Here is a 17,810-nt window from a genome sequence, read left to right on the forward strand (position 1 = left end):
TCACAGTACTAAGGTGTAGTTGGTTGCGATCTCCAGTGGACTTTGTTTCTTGATGCGTAAAATATATACAATAGTTTGCTCATGCTCTTGAAGATGTGTAACACGTTGGTTATGCAATCAAAACTTTGTGGCGATCGTGATAACAAATTATAACAAGTTCTATAATTGGCATTTGTTAAGCAATTTTTGTGTTTCCAGTCAAACTCTAAACAAAATTCGAATGTATTGTTCCTAGTAATCCGTATTCAATCGTGTTACAAATCGACATGTGACGTAGTTAAGTGTGTCAAGTGGTTATCTGTACCCGATGTAAATCGATTTGAATTCCTTGTGATAAAAGCTTAGAATTTAACATGGATAAGTAGATACGTGTCATTGTATGGCTAGTTTGGCATTCGCTCGTTGGTTAAAATACGGGAGTATAAAAGCTAATGTTTGGTCTAAATCGCTCTCTTGACCTTTGTCGTTTAGCTAATTCTTCTGTTCTGCTGAATTGAAGTATTGCGTTTTGATTCATTTGTGGACAATTTATCAAGACAAGAGCGAAGAAGCACTCAGTTTTGGCTTCCGTTAAGATGTGTGAAGCCTACAATGCTTATTTTGGAATGCCTGTTGGAGACCAAGACAGACCTTGGGCACCACATTTGTCTTGCGATTACTGCAAAAAGACTTTGGAAGGTAAGGTTTCATCGGTCATATTATTTAGGCTAATCTTAATTATATTGAAGTTGATCTATTTGTATGTATGTGTATACAGCAAATAACCAATTGGTTATTTGTTTTAGGTTGGTATCGAGGGGAGAAAAGGGCGATGAAGTTTGCTCTTCCAAGGGTATGGCGGGAGCCAACAAACCACACAGATGACCGCTATTTTTGTATGGTTAATCCATCCCGACGCAGAGCTGAAAAAACGCTCCTTCTATAGCTTACCCAAATATTCCTTCCTCAATAGCTCCGGTGCCATATTCAGATGAACTGCCAGTGCCTAATCCCTCCTCCAAGAAATGAGCAACTCGCAGATGATGAGTTCGCCACTGAGGAAGAAGATGTAGATGTTACCATTGATGAATTTATTCGATCTCCTCAGTTGGAAGAGGGAAAACCATATTACCCTAATCAAAAAGATCTGAATGATTTGATCAGAGATCTTGGTCTGACCAAATCTAATGCAGAGTTGTTGACATCTCGACTTAAGCAATGGAACTTGCTGGATGATACTGTCCAAGTTACTGAACAACGCAAACGTCACCGAAACGTCAACGTAACGTTACGCAACGTCACTTGATGCGGGAAAGTGATGTAGAGTACAAAAGAAAATCCCGCAAAACATCCCATTTTTAACTGATTTTATACTTGAACTGTTTAGCCTGAAATATTTATTTAGTTTTGCATTTAACATTTAATGATGGTGTTGATTCGGATACAGTTAATACATTTATGTGCAAATTTCCATGTACCAAATGCCTGTGCTGTGTAATTTGATTTTAATAACAAAAATTCTAATTCGTTGCCTGTTATTATGCAAACTCAGAATTAAACCTTTGCCAGACAGAAAAATAGCCAAAAGTTGGCTGTAATTTGCTTTGCGAAAAAGCAATCGATAGCCTACGACTAACGCGTCAGAATATTTAGTAAATACATTGATAGAATATAACTTCTTAGTCGATGCCAAGCGATTAAAAATGGACTTACAGCGATCAAAGACAGTTTGGTAAATATCCATTTCCTATAGGGTAAATCAGTATAACCATGCACAATAATGCACATACCAGCAAATTCAAAAAATTACTCTCCTAACCACAAAATCAATGTTTGAAATGAACTATATTGATTTTTGGAAGTTTCTAGAAGAGGAAATATCAATTAGAACCCGGGAACAAAAATCGTGTTACACGGTGTCATCAGAGCATGTGACATGCTGAGCAGAGAAATCGAATTCCAGTAACCCTACCTCCAAGTGAATTTGCCATAACTTTTAGGGTGTACAGGCTATAAAGTAAATGTTCAGCAACGGATGACTTTGAGTAAAATGGCAGACATTGCTTGTAAGAAGCAAAGTGCTGATGTTGAACACTTTTGACTCGTATATCCTAGCCTAGGCTAGGTCTAGCACAAAAATAACAAATGTAACGACTGCGCTAACTATCCGGTTTTGCTGGCTGGCATTTCACAACATCAAGAACAGAGCAGAGATATCTTATGTATATAAAGATTAGATAAGCAGCAACTTCACAAAAACTGAAACAGGCATGAAGGAGGAATTCGAAGTAGGACTGGGGTTTTGTATAATACAAGGGATGGCGTTAAGCATTAACCTGTGTTAGCTAGACTTCATCCCAGTCTGACCTCTCGTTATCACACAATCTCACCTATGATTAGTTTTAACGCATTTAACTCCCTTGTATTATATCTTTGTCAATTAAACCTAATGATTTTGTAAACTAACAATGGTTTAGCGAGCTTATATAATTAATAGGATCCAACAGTGTGGTAGACAGACGTGCAAAATACACAATACAGTACGTCATACAAATAGACAACATAAACAATACGAAAAGAGGTGCAAGATAAAAGCTTTAAGTGTCCGGAAAATGCACTAACTGGTCGATTTAAGCAAATAGGAGAATTGTGTTCAGGTTTTCAAGCGCATTTTTGAAGGAATTAAACGCCATATTTTATGTGACATTCAAGTTTGCTACAGTTGTGCATTTTTCTATATATTCAGGCGGGAATTTCACCAACTTCGCCAAGCATAGGGATACGTTTGCTTTTCAATTTTATTCCACGCTTTCTCTTTATCGTCCAGTAGATATAGCTGTAGTACAAAGAGGAAAAATTACTTCATTAATTTCCTTGAAAGACTATAAACCAAATTCATATTTGGTAGAGGAACTACGGCCAACCAACATCAAACACAAATCCGATGTGTCAAACACAAACACAAACACTGAGCGCGATGTAACATTCAGTAAGCTTTGTCCGAAGGTGTAAGCCTTCGTCTCGGATAAATATTAAATAAAAATGCGAACTTTATTATTTAGTAATTTATATTGTAATGAAATGATTGTTTGTCGTTCCTTAGCCTGTAAGGGCGACCACTTCAATTACAATTTTGTCTGTTGAATTGTTGTCTTCGATGATAAATGAGTCTCAAGGTTGTTGTCCACTTTTCTTAATCTTAGATATAATTGTACACCTCGACAACTATATAAACTGATTATATTGAAGCTTCATTGAACGAATAAATCAAAATAGAACATTGTGACAGCAACAGCATACACTCAGTAGGGTTACCATATTTTCGTGACCTAAAATCCGGACATTCTTTAGTGCCCACTAGCGGTTTTAAAATGAGGTATAAACACATTGTCTGTCTGTGTGAAACTGAGATGTATGTTCCCGGTTTGTAAACTTAACACTCTGCTTCCCATTGATTTCTACCCTTTCTGAAGGTAATTACCGCAGATTACCGTCGGTTTGAGAGAAAACTTGCAAGGTGAAAAACTTAACTTGCAAACAAGAAAACAAAACATGCAGGGAAGGTAAATCTTAAATCAGAAAATTTACACTTCATTAATATACTTGCGTATATAGTTTCCTTGTCCTTATACTGTATATGCTTTCCTTGTCCGCCATTACTTTTACCATTTCGCTAAGCGAAGAAATGCATAGATTTTGTACAGAACTTACTGTAACGAATATTTCAAATTGCGATTACAGTAAAAGAAAATATTTATCATAAAACTTGGACAGATATGAAAGCAGCTCTTGGACTTATGACAAAGAAATATTTTGCTTGTGCACTACTCGTGTGAGGTATTACACAATGAACATATCTGTCATAATGACCGCGTATGCTGGCGGTAATTGTTTGAATATGAGCAAAGACGATTGATGGTTGGTGACTTGTTTTGCTTCTGCTTCGATTGATGAGTTCTCATTTCTGAAATTTGCGTGACTATGCTGTTAGTTGCTTGATTCTGTCTATACAAATTACTAAATTACAAAGTTCCCATTTTTATTTATTATCAGACACGAAGGCTTTCACCTTCGGGCAAAGCTTACTGAATGTTACATAGCTCAGTAACACGTGAGACGGTAAAAGGGAAGATCGTAAACATTACAGCAGTATATATATGTGGCAAACTAGTTCAAGCAAGGAAATGATCTGACATCATTAAGGAAAACTCAAGTCTGGTAAACAACTGAATTCCAATATCCCAAATTAAATTCCAAACATTTCAAAAACAACTCGTGAGTCGTGACGTAATCGTCACAGACTAAAGCAACACTACGCGGACAATCTCTCTGCTATTTCGCCAACATTGTGACGGTGGCGGTGATGAAAACATTCAATGCCTTAAACAAGGAACAAATATCTTGGGCGAATCGCTGGTTAGGGTTGTTCTAAAATACTTTAACATGGTTTTCGAAGAGAGTCTTACAATGAGTTTCAGAGGTGCTATTTAATTCTGCGTGACAAGTCCTTCGTGTCTTTAAGTCTATTACATACGAAGCTGTATCTGATGCGGCCTCCAGTCAAACAGGGTAAAATTAAGATTTCTATGATTCTGTTGACGAAAACATTTAAATACCAGGCTAGACCAATCAGAGAATTGTATGGTTGTTCTTGTTTTCAATTCTGGGAATTACCCTACCAGTTGGAGTGCATGAATGTCCAAAGTTCCAAACGTCCTAGTTCGCGTGCAAACTTAGGCTAAAAATTGCCATGAAAGTAGCTAAAATTGGGTTTTTGAGTCAAAAAATCTGGTGTAGATTTTGCGCCACTATTACAATCTATCACTATTAGTCAATCATCTTTTACTACAGGAATATTAAGAAAGTCTGACCAACGCGCTCACTAGATCCGTCGAAATGAGTTTTCCGACAGCAAGTTTTCATTGATGCGATATGTACTTGAACCATGTTTGAAGACCATCCAGCTATGTGACGTCACATTATCAGCTCCCGGCGTAGCTTTTTGAAAATGGTTTTGCCAATAAATTGTTAACGAAAAAATATTAAGAAATTTGACTTATATTTTATAAGTAAGAAATTATCAGTGTTGTAGTTCGAAAATAAATTTCATTAGCATTCACATATCTATGAAGTGTCTGCAACTTGATTTTCATGAAAATACTTTGACAAAGGACAAAATTTTATCTGCAAATGATTAGCTTTATACATTAATGTATTTCCCTGCAGCTATATTGGTTTGAGCAAGTTCTTGGTAATTTGTACCTTCATAACCTCTTTTTATATCAATAATTACTTCTCAAACTACTTGTTATTTCAGTAGTTCAAAAGGTTTTTTCAGGGATAACAGAACTTCTACTTAAGTAAATTATGTGATTACTTTGACCACCACTGGTCATTGTTTTAAAAACATTCTCAACATATTGTAGTGTTGGACAAATACCACATGAATGACATCCCACAATTATATATGACATTGTTTATATTTGTAACCTATTTGCTGGGGAAAGAAAATGATCGCGCAAAACTGTAAAATGAAGGGGATACAAATAAATTGCAAAACTATTACAAGTATTTAGAAAAAACGCATTCAACAAATGTGATGGCATTTCTATGTGCAGCAAAGAAGCAGTACTGATGAGAAAGCATTTTCAATACTAACATTACAATAACTCTGTATGTAAAGAAACACCAAAAATAAAAAGGTTCACTAAACAAAGTTTTTATGATGGTATCATCTACATTTAAAACAGGAATTAAGGCGTAAACTGAAAACATCAAACAAATTCCAAGGTAAAGTTTGACAGTCATTCAGCTTTGGAAGTAGTTGTAAGTAGTTTGGGATGGGTGCAAATTATTTTTGGTCTATTTCAATTGACTGCAGTAATATACCGACAACTTTGCTCTCTTTGGAGAATAATTTATCTAATTCATAAAATAGTGTGGTCACTTTTACTCTTATTTTTCTTTGGGGCAAAGCAAAGTCCTTGTGATATCAGATCACTCATTGCTCGGGTTGACACTCCAAAGTTGAATGTGGTGCGATTTATACTTATGACCTAATTGCTAAGAAAATGAATGTGAATAGCAGGAAAATGCATATGATGTGAATACAGAATCATAAAGAAACTGGAAAATTTAATACATCAATTCAAAGACATTGAAATATGCAAAAATCAAACCAAAACGAGAAAAAAGTATTAAATTGATTCATAGTTTGTAATGTGACTTTTGCAAATGTTTAAAAATGAACCAAGATCTTTATGGAGCATAACATAACAATCATTGACATAAATGGCAAATCAACAAACTAGCTTTTTGTGGTGTAAGTAGTAATCTTAATGTTACTGTAACTTTAAATGTTAACAAATACCAAAACATTACCACATCTACACTTATAGTAGATCTGATTAACACCACAACTAAAAACTTGATTAATTACGCTCTCCATCAGTGTGTACTTTCATATAACGCTGCAAGTGGCTGTTTCGTGAAAATGACTTCAAACGAACATCGCATTGATAGCGAAATTTTGCGTTGATAAGAACGCTCTCCAGTGTGAATTTTCATTAGATGCTGCAAATTGTTGTTTTACAAAATCATTTGCAGCGAACATCACATTAATAAAAGCGCTGTCCAATTTTCACTTTCATATGACTTTGCAAACTGCAGTTTTCTGAAAATTATTTGGAACAAACTTTGCTTTGATAAGATCGCTCTCAAATGTGGACTTTCATGTGACTTTTCAAATTGCTGCTTTGCGAAAATGATTTACAGCAAACATCGCATTGATAAGGGCGCTCTCCAGTATGGACTTTCATATGTTTCTGCAAATTGCCATTATGCAAAAATAATTTACAGCAAACATCGCATTGATAAGGGCATTCTCCAGAGTGGACTTTCATATGAGACTGCAAAGTGCTGGTTCGTGAAAATGATTTCAAACAAACATCGCATTGATAAGGGCGTTCTCCAGTGTGGACTTTCATATGTTTCTGCAAAGTGCTGGTTCGTGAAAATGATTTACAGCAAACATCGCATTGATAAGGGCGTTCTCCAGTATGGACTTTCATATGAGACTGCAAATTGCTGCTTTGCGAAAATGATTTACAGCAAACATCGCATTGATAAGGGCGTTCTCCAGTATGGACTTTCATATGAGACTGCAAAGTGCCATTATGCGAAAATGATTTACAGCAAACATCGCATTGATAAGGGCGTTCTCCAGTATGGACTTTCATATGACGATGCAAATTGCTGCTTTGCGAAAATGATTTGCAACAAACATCGCATTGATAAGGGCGTTCTCCAGTATGGACTTTCATATGTTTCTGCAAAGTGCTGGTTTGTGAAAATGATTTACAGCAAACATCGCATTGATAAGGGCGTTCTCCAGTATGGACTTTCATATGACGATGCAAATGGCAATGCTGTGAAAATGATTTACAGCAAACGGCGCATTGATAAGAGCGTTCTCCAGTATGGACTTGTAGTGGCTTGGGAGCCACACCCAGTACCATTATATCAATTGTGGAAACATATGCGCCAGTTAAACATTGTTCATTGATAAACCTACAGCTAGCATTTAATATTTGCAATGCAGATGCAATTTGGCTGCAATCGCATCATTTACAAACTGCAATCATTATGCAACATTGGAAACTTGCACTAAATAACTTTATGTGAAAACGCCGTTTAGTACGTTACCAGGCGATTTCATAGCAACCCTGGTTGTAACTGAATGTAAATTCCCATGGCAAACGCTTTGTGTTCATCGTTCGCGCGTTTTGAAGTGATTCGTGTATATTGTGTTGAATATTTCCGTTCACATCGCTCCGCTTTATAAACTCGTGCTGATACGCGAGTACCCGCGCAGACAGAGAGATATCGAATCGTACGAACGTATTACGTCAGTCGTGTTAAAATGTAATTCGTTAGACTTGTTTTAATTGGTGAATGCTAAGTTTGTGCTTGTGTCATATTAATCGGAACCTGTACAGTTCCTACAATAAAGGATTGTTTTCTGATAAACTGTATCTGTTAATCGTAATAGCTTTCGGCTAGTAACAGTAGTAACACGTTAAGGTTAGAGATTTCTAACCGCACGCAACCACGGAGTCAGATCATTAATTCGGCAGGTAACCTAAGTCCGAATAGTATAAGATAAGCTGCGACCTCCGCATTTTGATGACCACCGACGTTGACCCGACGTGTTTCAATGAAGCTGACACTGTTAACTTTATTCTTGTAAACAAGCTGATTAACAACAACGACAGCAATGGCTCCAGCTCAAAGTAGTTCAGTTTCTGACGGAGACGACGATGAAGACGACGATGATGACGACGCTACAACCTCTTCTGCCACATTCAGGACTTCTTGGACTGGTTGGAAAATCCTTCCACCGAAACGTTTCTCTGATTACAAACACAACATGTTCATTTGTTTGATGCTTACATGTTTCGCTTACATTTCCGAAGTTCTCACTACGTTCAACGAAGACAACAAGTTCCTACATTGTCAACTCACGAAGCTGATTGGCACGCTCTACAAAGCAGTTGGGAAGATTTTCCCTACTGAGATACTGTCTTCCACTCTTGGACATCAAGCCATGGGTTCCAACCTTGGAGATTTTATGTCCAGAGCAACATGTCACTCTATCAACGGTACCGTCTTACCGTCACTTGCGTACCGCAACGCGTTCAGTCAACGCCCTCTCATCCTCTATCGCGATCAAAACGGCCACAGCCAATACGGCCAACTCATTTCAGACAACATTGTCTTACCGGGAGTACATCTGCTGGAATCGTATCGACCAGCTAGAAGTTTTGTCTTCCGAGTTCATGGGGACACTGTCCTTTATCACAACTACACCTTATCGCACGAACATGTGCAGGTGCACCAACTCAACTTACCTTTGTCGACTATACACCTCAGCTACAACGCTCCTGACTACGAGAAGATTCTCAACGAGCTGCCTGACTCCGACTCGTTCACTGACTTTCAATCGCTGCTCAGCTCTATGTCTGAAGCCAACCTGCTTAAGGAGAAAATGCGAAATGTCATAACAAGTCTTACTACTACTGATGAAACTATGATCAACGGCTCCTATGTCGCAGACACGTTCGCACACGCCGCAAAACAAACGTTGCTGCTTGCATTGTCACAGATTACGAATCCTTTTCTCTCAGCCCTTATCTTCGTCCTCCAGCTACTTGCCATGATGTGGGCCTTCTGCCATACCATCGGGTTTATCCGATCATCTCCGCAGCATTTGCGGTATGCCAGATCTCTTGTATCCCGTATTCGCGCTGGACGCAGCCATCGAGATGCACCTCCACAACAAACTCATCCGTCGCCCTTGCTTCGACGTTCTCGTAACCAACCGTCCTCTTCTCGATCTTCCGATGACGCGCCGCCCGCTGCGTCGTCCCGTGATGAATTCGCGGACACAAACACACTTTAAGTTTTATTACCTGTTTCAACGTGTTTTTCGGGGCCCCGAATGTCGTATGCATGTAACCTTTTGCCATTTCTCCTTTGTCGTTGTCGACCGACAAATTTCTTGTGTATATCTTGCGTATCGCATGCCTACTAATTACTAACCTTTTCCTTACTACGTCGCCTTGTCTTGCAATTGTATCTTTACCAATTTTTGTCGCATAGCATGCTCTCCTTCCCGCGCATGACCTGAGTTGTTCAAATAATTACCCTCAAACCTCTAGTTTCTATACAGATTTGCCGTCATTACCGTCGCTGACAAACAATTCCAACATGTCGGACTTTCCGGAACCAAGACCTGACTTTCAAATGGACAGCTGCTGTCCAGGCAACCGACTTGCTACGGTTTTTCCTCCACCTGGGAAACACAACGCCACTTGGAACCCAGGCTTACGAACAGTTCAAAAGTTATCTGAAACACCGATTGATGTGTGAGACACCCACCAACTGGTAGCAGAGGGTGGTTGCAAAACGGCAAAACTACAAAACTGTAATTACTCTGTTATCTGTACATAATCATTGTGTTATTTTTGTGCTACCCGCGTAATCAGGATGTTATTTTTAATTGCCAATTTTTTTGCCTTCCGTAGCGGGGGAGGAATGTAGTGGCTTGGGAGCCACACTCAGTACCATTATATCAATTGTGGAAACATATGCGCCAGTTAAACATTGTTCATTGATAAACCTACAGCTAGCATTTAATATTTGCAATGCAGATGCAATTCGGCTGCAATCGCATCATTTACAAACTGCAATCATTATGCAACATTGGAAACTTGCACTAAATAACTTTATGTGAAAACGCCGTTTAGTACGTTACCAGGCGATTTCATAGCAACCCTGGTTGTAACTGAATGTAAATTCCCATGGCAAACGCTTTGTGTTCATCGTTCGCGCGTTTTGAAGTGATTCGTGTATATTGTGTTGAATATTTCCGTTCACATCGCTCCGCTTTATAAACTCGTGCTGATACGCGAGTACCCGCGCAGACAGAGAGATATCGAATCGTACGAACGTATTACGTCAGTCGTGTTAAAATGTAATTCGTTAGACTTGTTTTAATTGGTGAATGCTAAGTTTGTGCTTGTGTCATATTAATCGGAACCTGTACAGTTCCTACAATAAAGGATTGTTTTCTGATAAACTGTATCTGTTAATCGTAATAGCTTTCGGCTAGTAACAGTAGTAACACGTTAAGGTTAGAGATTTCTAACCGCACGCAACCACGGAGTCAGATCATTAATTCGGCAGGTAAGCTAAGACCGAATAGCTAGTTAAATCAACCAGCAGTGTCTCCGCAGACTTTCATATGTTTCTGCAAATTGCCATTATGCAAAAATAATTTACAGCAAACATCGCATTGATAAGGGCATTCTCCAGAGTGGACTTTTATATGAGACTGCAAAGTGCTGGTTCGTGAAAATGATTTCAAACAAACATCGCATTGATAAGGGCGTTCTCCAGTGTGGACTTTCATATGTTTCTGCAAAGTGCTGGTTCGTGAAAATGATTTACAGCAAACATCGCATTGATAAGGGCGTTCTCCAGTATGGACTTTCATATGACGATGCAAATGGCAATGCTGTGAAAATGATTTACAGCAAACATCGCATTGATAAGGGCGTTCTCCAGTATGGACTTTCATATGAGACTGCAAAGTGCCATTATGCGAAAATGATTTACAGCAAACGGCGCATTGATAAGGGCGTTCTCCAGTATGGACTTTCATATGATGCTGCAAAGTGTAGTTTCGTGAAAATGATTTGCAACAAATCCGACATTGATATGGCTGCTCACCAGTGTGAGTCCTTAAATGAACATCCAAGTTTGATTTTTTTTTAAAAGATTTATCACAAATTGTGCAGCAAAAATGCTTTCCTTTGTCTTTTTCCTTAGTTGCCATCAAATAGCCAATATTGGTTTTAATGGTTTTGCAATTTGTCTTTTCTTTACCAGAGAATTTCAAAGCTGACAAAACTTGCTGGGGAAGTAAATGAATATGCAAAACTGTAAAAATTGTAGGTAATATCAAGTACCTGTTAAGATAAAGATAAAATTTAAGTTAAAGATTAATTTTATGATTATAACATCTTTATGATTATAACAACATTTTATGATTATAAGTTTTATAACATCAACATTAACATTATAACATTCATAACAGATCAAATTAACATGTTAACTGAAAACTTTACATAAACTCAAACGAAAAGTTTGAAAGTCGGTCAATAGTAGAAGTAGTTGTGAGTTTGGGATTGGGTACAAATATTTTCTTAACCTTATTCAAATTACGGCATTTATGCACCAAAATTTGAAAACAATCTTGAAATATTGCAGCAAAAATGGTGTAAAACCCACGATTCGCTCAAGAACAGATTCTGTTAAAATAACATGGAAATGATTTTATAAAAATAGATTTATGTCCAAACAGCTTGTCAAAGTGTCATTATTTCTGAGGTCATGCTTTGTTGCGAACTTTCAAAAAAAATACAAATATAATGAGAAAAAAAAATTCGAAACAATTGTGCCTTCAACTTAAACGACTTCTCACAATTAGGACACTGATGTGGTAGCTTTATGCTGTGAATTGTCATGACACTGCAACCGTGTGCAACTGTGACACTGCAAATAACCGCTTTGTGTAAATGATTTGCAGCAATTGTCGCAAGTACTCTAAACACTGTGAAATTTCATATAACACAGTCAATTGCTATTTTCTGAAAATGTTGTGTGAATATGATTAGCAACAAATTTGACATTGATAAATGCGCTCTTTAGTGTGGACTTTCATGTGACGCTGCAAACCGCTGTGTCATGACAATGATCTGTAGCTAACATTGCATTGAAAAGGGCTCTTTCCAGTGTGGACTTTCACATGATGCAATTAAAACAACTTGCAACAAATCCGGCATTTTTATGGCTGCTTAACAGTTTGAGTCCTTCAATGGGGAATTCAAGTTTGATTTTTTTAGAAGACTTATCACAAATTGTGCTGCAAAAATATTTTCCTTTGTCTTTTCCCTCAAATATCCAATATTACTTTTAATTATTTTACAATTTTTGTTTTCTTTATCAGAAAACTTCAAATCTTATACGTTGCAATATAGTTGTATTTTTGTACAATCTTTTCCAAAACTGTGATAAAACAACACGAAATTGGTTACCGGTAGCAAACAAACAATTTTTTTTATTTAACAATATCTAAGTCATTACTCATAATGATTACTTTCGTAGAACATCCAAATAAGTTTGAAAGGTATGGTATATATTAGATATGGTTTATATTAGGTTTCATAACATTTCTTTTGGTGTCTTTCACATTAACACCTGTTTTGTAAAAAATATGTATCAATCACTTGCATTGAATCATGCAACTCTTACACGAATGAAGGGCTACACTATTCCCTTAGGCCAGTGTTTCTCAAACTTTTTGCGATCGCGTACCACTCATTCGTTTTTTTTGCTACACTGCGTACCACCTGGCTCCTGAATGACTTATTTTACTCAAATGAACCGGTATTTATTAGTTATTACCGTTATTACTATACCATAACACCAATGAATAGCAAGAAAACACAATTTAATTTGATAGATGCAACGGTTTCTTCTGCACGAGCTTGTCTATCCGGGGCAACACATTACTCACAGCACATCGAAAATCATGTTCAGCTGTACGCGGTACCACTTAAAAAGCTCTCGCGTAACGCTAGTCGTACGCGTACCACAGTTTGAGAACCACTGCCTTAGGCGGAACCGGTAGGCAATTAGCCTAGGCAAGCTTATTCATCGGGACCGGATAAAACCTGGACACGACGCAATCCGCGGATCGTCCATGGACGATTCTTGTGTAAGCAGCCATGGACAATTTCATCATTTCCATTATTATAGGATTACAATTTTAGGATAAGCTTAAATAGTACATATGATGAAAGTGTCCATGGACGGTTTTGGGATAGGCTTAAATAGTGGATATTATGAAACGATTTGTTCATAAGCTGAGCTGACAGGAGAGAAGTGACTATCATCGTCCATCCAATAAAAACTTTTTTAAAGCAGTAATTTCGAGATCAACCATGAACAATTTTAGGCTAAGCTTAAATAGCGTATACGAAAACTCGTCCATAGATTATTTCGGGATAGACTTGAATTAGTGGATATGATAAAAGTGTCCATGGACAGTTATGGAATAGGCTTAAATAAAGAAAATGATGAAATTGTTTATGGACGGTTTTGGGATAGGCTAAAACAGTGAACATGATGAAACTTTTGGATATTGTAAGTGTAGGCTATTTTAGATAATTGTTATGTGCTAATGGCAAAATCTTTCGTGACACTTGGGATAAATGGATGTTTCCGCATAGAAAACATGAAAAGCAACAAGACAGTTTGAATTGTGGCCCAATTGCTTTAAAGGTATTTTTAGACAGGATGTATCCAAATTTGTGAAGATTAAATATATAATCACTATTTGGCATCACAATGTATAATTGTGTATATTCCTAAAATTAATTTGGATTTAATGAATTGTGAAAAATAGCTTTTCTATCTTTAAGTGGCATATTGCAGGAAGCTCGAAGAATTCTTAACAAGAGTTCTGTCGAGGAACAGATCGACTTCGATACTGATAGCGAGTCCTGAAAAAAGTATCACATAGACTTTGGTAATTTACTGCTCTATTCCACCGGTGAAAGGTTGTCGGGTTTTTAATTAGAACTGCAGTATTTCTAGCATGTTGTAGTGTTGACGTGTCATGACCTTGCTGTAGTTTAAAGTTGTGGAAGTATACCACATAAATTTTCAGAAGAGCACTAATCCATACTGGTATGTGCAAAGTTAGTGTAAAAGAGATTTATAGAAAAACGACCAACATTTTTAACCCGACTTTAAACAGATTGATGAACTATTTTGTTCATTGTTGTATTTGTAACTGGCACATTGTGGATCTTGAAATTTGTTGACTAAATATTTTTAAAAATTGAATACTTCTGTTATTTTGTTTGCTTCTGCTTTCACAACAAAGGATTTTCATGTAAAAATGCAGATAGATTTATTTCATTTTGCAGACTATGATGTATTGCTGAGCTTTTGCAACATATGCCACAATCAACACCCATCTGAAGTTGACCAGCAAAAGACAATGGGTAAATCTTGCTCATCATATAATACATTAACCTTGGGCAGATTTAACCATAATTGCATACAGTTTAGTAGGTATTATTGGAAGTTTGTTTTCAGTTTTACTGTGGTCTTTGCCAAATTCTGAACTTTTCACTTTTAGCTTGATACTTCAACATGACCATGATAATCTATATTGTTGGACTGAAAAGTCTTCACACGAGTTAAACCTGGCACTGATTCCTTATCATTCGATCCCCTGGTTACCAAGCTAACCTTTGTGCAATTTTGATTGTCACATATTTTTATTTGTTTTTATATCATATTGCCCAAATTTAATTTTTTTGCTATTCCCAATAAACAGACCTAGCTTCGTTAATGCATTGCAACTGAGTATCGAACACAAGCCATGCACCAAAGTCAGTCTGCGTCTCTGTTTGCTCATTATTGTTTTCAGCTGATACACTATGTTTTTAAGTTCAGATAATTGTCTACGAGTAAACAGGTCCAGCAAAACAAAACAAGAAAATTTGAAATCACTTTCTAGGTGTTTTATTTTTGCAAGTCATGGTCCCAAAACATCTATAAAAGAACTGAGTTAATGACTTCTGTTTTTTGCTAAGCCGGTTTAACTTTATAGAACACCTATACTAGGGGTGTTCAAATGATTTCTGCCATGATCCATCACAACCAAACCTGACAACATGATGATCCACTAAATACGAATAGTAAATTTACGGTCGACTTCGCTTAATTCGGACTCTTTGGTTCCGCTCACTTTTGTCCGAATTAAGCGAAAAGTCAATTGTTCGTTTCATGGTCATGCATAAAGGCAAAAAACGCATTTAAAATACTGTAGTGTTGCGTAATAAATGAATTGCAGCTGCGCTATACTGCAGTAACTGGCACTGATCGCACAAAACGTCTTCGTTTACTTTAGTGAGCAATTTCACTTTTTGTGCTAAACTTTTCTGTACAATTTTTTCCTACAAGATGGACGCAATTGTACCGAAGTAAAAGCGACTATGAAGCTGGCACGGCCTTATATGAGTTCATTGTCGATTGTTACTGCATCGATCGTCATTGTTTCACCATAATCACTCATAATGCAATTGCATCTTGTCTTAAAACGAACGAAGTACTGTTTATTGTGTCATACTCATAACCTAACGATGGAATTGCGAACCTCTGTCCGAATTAAGCGGAGAATTGTCCGAATTAACAGGAGTTTTTTAAGTTCAATTTTTACTTTTGTTCCGTCCTGAGCATTTTGGCCGAATAAAGCGGTTGTCTGGGTTATCCGGTGTCCGAATTAAGCGGATTCGACTGTATAACAGATAACTTTTATTACGTTACCTTTTAGACATAATGTAAAATGCCTAATGTATTACAGGTCCATTAATTTTGCAGATAAATTGATTGTTGACAATTGATAGTACGAAGTGTATGTGATGTCATAAATAAAATTGAAGCTTGCTTTTTTTCATTCATTTTTCACTTTTTGAAAGGATGTCTCTTTTTTATATATTAATATTCATTAATGTTGTGTAGCATTCACCTTACCATGTCTTTAACACATTGGGCAAAACACGCTTAAAACCAGTCTTTTTATAATTAAGCTCGCTGAAAACATGTTTTAAAAACTTTGATTGTTTAGTAACTCTAAGTGCTAAGTGATTATTTAGTACTCTAAGCTCACCACGTGCACTGGTAAAAGCCTTTATTTTGTATTCCTGCAGCTTAATGAAAGAGCTCCAGGTCTTTAATTTAGTTAAGAACGAACACGTGATGCGCATTCAAGGATTGCTTGAGTGGAAAGGATGTTTCTTCGGGTTAGTCATGGAGCACATGCCAGGAGGATCACTTCAAGACTTGATCTTTCATCCTGTTCTTGACCGCATTCCACCTCCTCTTCTCTTGCGGATTGGTTATGATTAGGGCCCGCAAAAGTCAACATAAAGTCAAAAATCTTTAAGGACCTCGTCAGACCACGAATCAAAGAATAAAGTTGTTTTTAGCACCTAGGGGATTGTTTCTAAGAAGTTAATAGGTCAAAATAAAGGCCAAAATTTTCAATAAAGTCAAAATTTGTCAAATTATGGCTTTTGACAAAGTTTTTGTGTTTCTTGAGAGTAATTTTTGTAAAAATCCTCTTGGAAGCATTGTAAATCACGAACTGCGACACAATTAAACCATATTAACCGATAAAAGCAGGAAATAAGTCACAATGCCCACTTGGATCAGCAGTAACTTTTATCGCAAATTGTCCATTGTTTATTCATTGTTACGTATTTAAGTAATCCTTATGCCGCGTGAAGGGTGTTACATTACTTCTTCCTTGTTTAATTTGCTGTTTATTAGAATTTACCATGCGGAGAAAATCGAGGCAAAGTGCCCTTTTCACAAGGACAAAATAACACAAGCTATACCTAAATCTATCGCCAAAAAACACGACGCACTTTTTATAATCCATAAAACACCTTGACTTTTCGACAAAATATTACGTTTGGGTCTGAAATCGACAAAATATTATGTTTGGGTAACTGGAAGAAGAACTGTGGCCTCTACAAAAAATATGATTACGTCATGCAGTGTTATGCTTCGCTGATTCGATAGACGAGAATTCTATGTTTTAAACAATTTTATATTACATTAATTGATATATTTATCACAATATAGTCAGAATTTAAGCAACTAACAGCATAATCACGCCGTTTGAGGAATAAGAACTCATATCATGGAAGCAGAAGTAGGCCGAAAACAAGTTATCAACCATCAATATAGTCCTCGCTCATACTCCAACAATGGCCGCCAGTGTACGCGGTATTTATGACAGATGTGTTCGTTTGTGTAATACTTCACCTAAGTAATACACAAACGAACAAAATTTGGTGCTTTGATAACTTCGAAATTGCTGAGTTAGTTGCACATTGAGAGAGAAAGAATGTTACCAGCTATTTATGAAGTTTTGATGACCAAATTTGAACAGCAAGATCAGCCAACTACGAACGCTATTCAACGAGGAAGCTTTCAGGAAATTGGCTGAAATTTGAAAAAGGCTATGTGACGGTTACGTCACTAGTCATGAGTTGTTTTTCGAAATGCTTGAATTTTATTTTGAGATCTTGCAATTCAATTGTTGACCGGACTTGAATTCCCCTTAATGATGTTCAGTTAAATTAGCCTACCTCGATTGAACTGGTGTGTCACATATATATACC

The 17,810-nt window shown here is 36.9% G+C and overlaps 1 protein-coding gene across 1 annotated transcript; it reads left to right on the forward strand.

Moving 5' to 3' along the window:
* Window positions 1–133: 133 nt before the first annotated feature.
* On the forward strand, window positions 134–1,408 carry LOC143460599 (uncharacterized). The gene is made up of 2 exons (XM_076958183.1): window positions 134–678; window positions 786–1,408. The coding sequence occupies exon 2, from the start codon at window positions 971–973 to the stop codon at window positions 1,283–1,285; it is 315 nt and encodes a 104-aa protein (XP_076814298.1). The 5' UTR covers window positions 134–678; window positions 786–970; the 3' UTR covers window positions 1,286–1,408.
* Window positions 1,409–17,810: the final 16,402 nt, after the last annotated feature.

This window comes from Clavelina lepadiformis, chromosome 5 (genome assembly GCF_947623445.1).
Source record: "Clavelina lepadiformis chromosome 5, kaClaLepa1.1, whole genome shotgun sequence".
Taxonomy (NCBI): domain Eukaryota; kingdom Metazoa; phylum Chordata; class Ascidiacea; order Aplousobranchia; family Clavelinidae; genus Clavelina; species Clavelina lepadiformis.